Raw genomic sequence first — 8,166 nt, forward strand, 5'->3', positions numbered from 1 at the left:
CACGACTGAGTTCGTGGCTTGCACACCACCCTGATCTGAACTGAACTGCATTGGTACCATGCATCTGAATGGCCATCTTATTAACTGATCTGATATTATCTTACACTTGAATTTAAGATGGCTTATGTGTCTTATACACATGAGATGCATGACGTAATACATACATAATTATAATTTCTGAAACTGAAACATGATGCGGAATGATATGATCGTATGCTATGTTGGATGACATGTTTGCATATGACATGAGCGGTTCATAAATAATGGCTGTCAAAGAACTGGCTTGAATAATACATACATATAAGCTAACTGTGATGATCCTAATTTATTATCAAATTTACTTACATCGCTGTGCTTCTTCCTGAATATCACTTTGTAACTCGACACCTATACGCAATAATAACTATCACTAAATCTGTTTGGAAACAATATGTACTAATATCCTACTAAATCAAATTCACAATCCAAAATATAGTCAGCCAAATATTTTGTTTAACACTATAATCCAATAACTCCTAGTATTTTAAATTACTTAAATACAAATAACATATTAAAACTTAATAGAATACTTGAGCTATTTTAAATACGTCACAAAAACTTAAATTCTTAAACTAAGTTTCATTTCTTAACGTAATTATTAAATCTTATAAGAAACTTAATAAATTCCATTAAATATTCTTAACATAACAATTTTATTAAATTCTTAACATAATAGTTTTATTAAATCTTACTAAATTGACAAAGGAAATATTAACTCAAATATTAGACTTAAAATTATACTTTAAAACATATTTCCAATTCTTTAAACATTTATTAAAAAGAACCTTTAACTAATATATTTATTTAATTAAAAACTAACCTTTAAAATAGTAAGCCCAATAAAATTACTAAAACCGTTGTTAAAATAAGATTAAATCTAATTTAAAATCCCCTTTCAAATTCTTTAACTATTCATATAAAAATGAGCTCATGACTAATAAATTATTTAATAAAATAAATTCAACTTCAATACAATGACATATTAATATTCATAATTAACATACACTTAAACATAAGGTTATAAATGTAATCATACTTAAAAACACTGAAGATATTATGGGAAAGGATTACAAAGGGTATAAAAGTAATCTCATTTAAACACTTGCACTGGGTGAATTAAACCTAAAAAGCAACTGATACATTATGAAGAGAAACAGAGGCAACGGAAGACGCGTGCGAGGCAGAGGACTCACCGAGAGAGAGGCTGACGTGCGGCGGTTCTGGGTTGCTGGCGGGGGTCACGGCAGCGCGACTGGGGGCTCGTCTGTGGTGGTGCGACGCCGAAGTAAGTGAACCATGCGGCAGTGCAACCGAGAGGGAGGGAGGCGCACGTACAGAGCTGGGTGGCTGAGGGTCGTAGGCCAACCGAGATGGAGTAGGTGCCACGGAGAAGAGCTGGTCGGCGGTTTCTGGCACCGTGGGTGGTGCACCGACGTCCTGGGGTGATCGGCAGAACAATCTGAACTGGTAGCGTCGAGGTGCTCGGCTACGGGTGCAAGAGGCCGCAACGTGGTTGAGTTGGTTTCTCGGAAGTGGCGGTCCATGAGCTGGCACCGGCGTGATCTGAAAGTGGTGGCGGCGTCGACATGTTCTGGGCGGTGGTGGAGACGCCGTGGAGGAACGTGGGTGATGGTGGTTTCGGACTATCGGGATGCTCTGTTTTTGGGAGTGTTAGACAGAGGTGCGTCCGTGTGGTCGTTACCGTGGAAGAGAAGCAGAGGCTTCTCCACGTTCGTTGCTGTTGCGGCGTGCCTTGGCCGCTGAGGATGGTCTGCTGTCTTCTGTGGTGGCTGGTGGTGGCGTGGAGTTGTCGCGGCTGGTTTCTGGACAGGGAGGCACGGTGGTTGCCGTGTGGGTGGCCAGGTTTGGGGAAGGAGGCCATTGCTGTCGTGCAGATGGTTTGCATGCAGTGGCTGCGGCAACCCTAGCTCTAGGTTGAAGACATTTACGTCTATAATGAACGAGTTCTATATATAGACCCATGAAACCCTAATGAATAAGAAGAAAAGACGTACGTGCATGAGCACGAAAATGGAACGAGTCTAACGTGGAAACTGATTCCTGACTTCATGGGCTTGGATGCCATAAAAATATTTCACTTAATCCAATAATATAAATAATAATCCTATTAAAAATAACAAACGTAAAATCTGATAATAATAATAATAATAATATTAACCTAATTATCAAACCTAATAAAATATCCGTGAAATTGTCTCTAATGATATAGGATCGGGATGTTACAGTAATAGTATGTACGAATGATGAATGCATGAATAAAAACCTATGTTGTTATATTTTAACTATATGAAGTAGTGCTTACGAGTCTTCGACTCATTTTAGTTTTTATGCATGTCCCTCCCCCCCAGGAACTGCATGATCGGGATGGACACGGCCCATGGGGAAGAGCACAGAAGTCTAGGCACGAGTTTTAAACGTATGAGAGGTCTTTTTATTATAAGATTTATGTGTTCCGCTGTAACTCTTTTTTTTTATTAAAGCACATTTTATTAATAAACGTGGAATCTCGCACCCTGGGGATGCAAGTGAAAAGTTTTAAATAGGACGGTAATTCCCATCGTCCTTTTTATAAAAATATTTTGGAAAAAGTCCCATCATAAGGACGGGCGTTACACTCCCTATCCCAAATCATTTTATCTCGGTGACTTGAAGGGCTTATAATCATTTTGAAGACTGCATTTGTTGCTATAGGAGGTAGCACTCTTCTTACTTTCTGGACATCCCACCATCTGCTATGGGGATCAATTAGCTCCTGAACTCTTTCGCATCCTTCTCTTCTATGTGCCCTTAAATCTTTGAAGCTTGGAATCAAATAATCATTCCAAATATTAATTTCTTCCCCATTCCCAACTCTTCATATGCAGCCTTGAGCCATTCTTGACCTCATAGCCCATATCCCTTTCCATGCATAAGAGCTGTTATAGCCCATTTTGGCTTCCAAGAAACTAGTATTTGGAAAATACTGAGTCTTAAATACCTTGTACAGAAGACTATCTTCCATTTGCATGAGTCTCCATCCTTGCTTAGCAAGAAGTGCATCATTAAAATAATTTAGTTTCTTAAACCCCATACCACTGCACCTTTAGGCTTGCACATGTTTTTCCAGCTAACCCAATGTAATTTCTTCTCCTCCCATTGCTGTCCCCACCAAAACTTTGCCCCCGTTTGTTCCAGCTCATTACAAAAGGAAATTGGGAGTTTAAAATAGTTCATAGAATAAGTAGGGATGGATAGGTCCCCTGCCTTGATGGGCACTTATTTCCCACCTTGTGATAGGAACTTCTCCTTCTAACATTGCAATTTCTGCCACACTCGATGTTTTATATCTGAGAATGCTTGACTTTTTGATCTGCCAATCATAGGTGGGAGCCCCAAATACTTATCATATTGATGATATTCTTGAATATTCCAGTGGGACAGTATCTCTGCCTAAATAGATAGATGGACATTCTTGCTAAATACCATTGAGGTCTTGTCTCTATTAATTTTCTGCCCTGATGCCTTCTCATAAGTCCCAAAAATTTTGTGTACTGCTTCACTGTCTTTGAGAGTTGCCCTGCAAAATAGGAGACTGTCATCTGAAAATAGCAGATGACTTAGTACAGGTGCTCCTCGACATATCCTGAATCCTGTTAGAGCCTTAGACTGCACAGCTTGATGTAGCAAGGATACAAGCCCTTCAGTGCAAAGAAGAAAGAGGAAGGGAGATAAGGGATCTCTCTGCCTGACTCCTCTTGATGGCAAGATAGGTCCCATTGGTTCCCCATTTACCAGGATAGAAAATGAGACAGTCTGCACCAATCAAAACCAGATAAAACAGTTGTAGACCCGGTCGACTGGTAGTCCAAAACCTTAAGAACGGATGTTGCTCGGTTCGGTTCTAGTTTGAACCGTGTTTAAACTAGTGAACTGACCGATATAAAAAATATATATTTTATCTTAATAAAATGACGTCGTTTAACTTAAGTGAGTTAAATGGTGTTGCTTTGTAACTGAGTTTTAGAAAGAAAAAACAAAAAGAAATGACATCATTTGCTTTAATAAATCAAAAGAAGTCGTTTTATAACTAATCTTTCAAAAGACTATAAAACGGTGTCATTTTGGCTTAGGGTTTAATCCGGGTCTTCCCCTCCTCTCTTCTTCATTTCATTTGCTCTCAAGTCTCATGTCGTCTCTCTCTCCTCTCTCACACAGCTATCTCCATCAGCCCATCTCTCTCTCTCTCATTACAATCACACACCGATCCTCATGGTCCCGAAATGTTACGCTAATTCAAAACTTCTTTATGTCTTTGTTTATCCCAGCATCTCAATTGAATTTAAAGAAACTTTGCCTTGGTGCATCCCATTTGATCTACAATTGACCTCTATGTATCATATATGTCTTTCTTTCTACAACATCCCTTCTACATTATCTTTTATTGAACATTAGTGGTAAAGATTAGAGATATATGAACGATAGAAATACCAAGCATAATGTGCAACGTAAATGTAAATGAATGGTCTATACCTTCAGTAATGTCTTCCTAACTAGTATTGGCCAGGAGGAAATCATTGAAAACATTGCCATGCAAGTAAAAAATATTGAAGAATAGTCTTCCCACTCCTTCCTTTTTTGTTTTTTTTTTGTTTTTGGGATCGTGTATCTCTTTATCTCATCTAATCTCTTTTCATAATTTTGGTGGTCCTGGTCTATTCTTTATTTAATTTTTTCATAGTTAACGTTGTTCTCGTAAGGTGCCGACCAAGGTCACCTATTATGGCATGACCGATCAGTCTTATCTATGGTAAGGCGTTGTCCAAGGTCGCCTTTTAGAGTTTTTGATCAATTTTATCTTCTAACATTGTTCCTGGCCTGTCTTATCCTTTCCATTCACATATTTTTTTGGAAAAAAATAAAACAACATTAATGAAGATGACAACTTGTTGGATATCATCGTGGATTCATACATTCAAACTTCGTTACATTTCTACATGCAGTAATGTTTTTTCGAATACTAAACATGTCAAGGATGTGAGAATCATTTTCCACCTAATGTTTGAAGGTGATGAGTGTCCAGACTCTAAATTTTTATCAACACATGAAGTCATTCCGAATTCGACCCATGCTTGCACGCTTTCAGTTATTTGCTTACCCTTTAGTTGTTTTTAACAATAGATCTCCCATTTGGAAGCGTGTGCTATGATTTTTTAATTATAGCATTAATTTGTTCTCTACTTGTAGACCTCCTCTTTGGTTGGTCCTTTTACTCTGTTAACAAGTCTTGTATAGTCCTTAAGCACTTATCCAAGTTACAAACTTGCGAACATGGTTTTTCTGGTAGGGGTTTTGTGCGTTGTGTATAAGGAAATGAATGGCTAGAAACCTACCCATATACCTAAATGTACATGTAGCTGGGTCTTGGTCTTATGGAGATGTATTTAATTCAATGAGGAGTCTCAAAGAGAAGGGGGGCCGACCCCGAGCGACCATGAAGAAAAGATGATGATGGACAACAACCTACGTGATCTTATGGACAAGTATTAGAAGATGTCAAAGCGAGTGGAAGCATCATCATCGGTTGATAATTTGCTTAATAGCACCAATCTGTCACACAATTTAGAGATAATGGCAATACCCCTTCCTCTAAAGTTTAAAGTCACGCAAATCGAGCTCTATGATTGGTCTAAAGACACAATACGACATTTGGAAACATTTAAGTCCCACATGACCTAACATGAATTCCCATTAGAGTTTGCATGTTGGGTTTTCACGCTAACCCTCAAGGGCATAGCAAGAGAAGGGTTCAAGAATTTACAATTGGGCTCTATTACCAACTTCAAGGCTTAGTAGACAATTTCTAATGCAGTTTATGACAAGTAGGCAAAAGAGGCGACCTGTTGTATACTTCCTCACAGTGAAGCAACGAGAGGACGAAAGCCTAAAAGTGTATGTTACCTAGTTTAATAAGGAGCGCTTGATGACAAATGATCAGGACGAGAAAATAACATTGAAGGTGCACCTAGGAGGGTTTGACCCAGAAGTCCCTTTGCGGCAGAATTGATGAGGAAGATGCCAACGACTTCGCCAATGTGTAAGACGTGCTTAGAGCATTGACTAATCTCCGAAGGGCCAAAGTAGAAAAGGCAAACAAGAGGGCAAAGGAGCGAACAAAGGTAGCAAGGCAAGGGAGAAGGATGACAAGGCAAAAAATAGGCAATATGACTAGAGAAAGGAAAAATAGGGGTTATTGTATATTGGATTATAGTTTGAGAGGATTTGTATATTTTAACCTAAAAATAAATCAAAATTCCATAAACTACCATTCAATTCGCAATAACGCCCAACTATTAATTTTAAAAATTATTCTTTAAACTACCAAAAACTGTAACTTACCATCTTTTCTCTTAAAGGACAAAATAACTCTATTAAATTTAAAAAGGTAAACTAACTTATTCTATAAAATCAATAGTACTGCTTAATAAAAAAAATGATTTTTAAGAGAATAGAAAATATAGCTTTTAAAATTGAAAAAAAAAAATTATTGCAGAATTAGTACTTGAGTTTTCATGTTTTGCAATTCGAGACCTTAGTTTTCAATTTTTGAAAAATTGATACATGAATTTCAAGAAACACGCAATATTTAGGTACCTCCATCAATATTCCATTAAAAACTTATGGGCGGTCACATGTTAGTGTTTTATTGGCTAACATGTGGCATCATGACAGCCAATCAAAAGTTGTAACATGGCATAATGATATTGCTAGGCGATCCTCAAGTTTATTTTCTAAATTGAAATTGATGAAGGTACCTAATTGCAAGCTTTTTAGAATTCAGTTATCTATTTTGAAAAAGTGGAAACTGAATTCTCGAATTACAAAGAGTTCTGCTAGGGCCACCGAGAGTGGCCCCAAGGATTTCAACTGAGAGGAGCAAAATTCACTTTTTATTTAGTGTTTTTTTCAAACCATTTTTTGAATCCCTCCAAACATTTTCTTTTTAAAAAAAGAAAAAATTCATTAACTCATTCAAAAAAAATTTCTTAAAAATTAATTAAAAGAATTAAAAATTAAATAAATGGGAATCTATAGTTTTTGTTGGGATGCATTGTCGGTGGATGCATCATTTCCCAATTACAAAACCGTGAAATCCAAATACAGATTTTGCAATGAACTCAAAATGTAGTTTAGAAAAATTCTTAACAATATATTTTCATGTTTCTTAAATTTTAATTCTCTAATGCACTTGTGTTGAATGTATGATGCATAGATGAACTTTAACTAGGTATCTATAGCAATTGCCTTGCTATAGTTTGTTTCAGATTAGAAAACCACACGACTAAATTGTTTGCATGTTATGGTATAAATATAAAGGTATTGTATGGACGACACTTACCTTCAGAAGTTAGACTTCTAAAGATTACAAAACTACACGACTAAATTAAATAGAGAGTAGACATGACTTGCTATTTCAGAATCTTAGTTTCGACGAATTTAGCAATGTGGGTTAAGAATTTTATAAAACTAGCTAGCTAACAATCAACAGCTTTGAGAAAGGTGGCGATGATGGTGCACCATCTGAATGTGACAATAAGTTTCGGCCTAATAACACCCCTGTGGTGGCACTGTCAACTAGATGGTTCAACAATAAGTATAGATGCTTGAATTATATCACCATCCATGAAAATGGAAGGAGGGTCAAGGCTAAGGTGGTTGATGAATGTGATTCTACTATGGGGTGCGATGCTGACCATGATTACCAGCCTGCTTGTCGTAACAATATTGTTGATGCCTCTAAGACTGTTTGGAAGGCGTTAGGAGTACCACAAAATGATTGGGGTGAATTAGATATTTACTGGTCTGATGCTTAATATCTATCATGTTTAACATTTTTTTTTTATCGAAGAGCCAGTAGCCACTCACATAGCAGCCCCGTCCCAAGTTTATTTATAAGCCCTCACTTATGGTGGAGGAATAACGTGGTAACAATCAGAACAACAGGACATTACAAAGAACCTACTTAAGCGACCAACCACCAAAAAAAAAAAAAATCTAAACATGCCTAGTGACGTAAACATAATGAAACTAAACAGGCCTAAGAAAAACCAATAAGAACTAGAGATGGAT

General features: G+C 37.1%; 1 protein-coding gene across 1 annotated transcript; it reads left to right on the top strand.

The window, feature by feature from the left end:
* The first annotated feature begins 1,182 nt into the window (after positions 1 to 1,182).
* LOC118349207 (putative ripening-related protein 2) lies at positions 1,183 to 7,910 on the top strand. The gene is made up of 3 exons (XM_035692810.1): positions 1,183 to 1,324; positions 1,719 to 1,902; positions 7,586 to 7,910. Exons 1-3 carry the CDS (start codon positions 1,183 to 1,185, stop codon positions 7,908 to 7,910), a joined length of 651 nt encoding a protein of 216 aa, XP_035548703.1.
* Positions 7,911 to 8,166: the final 256 nt, after the last annotated feature.

Source organism: Juglans regia, chromosome 8, assembly GCF_001411555.2.
Source record: "Juglans regia cultivar Chandler chromosome 8, Walnut 2.0, whole genome shotgun sequence".
In the NCBI taxonomy this organism is placed as follows: Eukaryota; Viridiplantae; Streptophyta; class Magnoliopsida; order Fagales; family Juglandaceae; genus Juglans; species Juglans regia.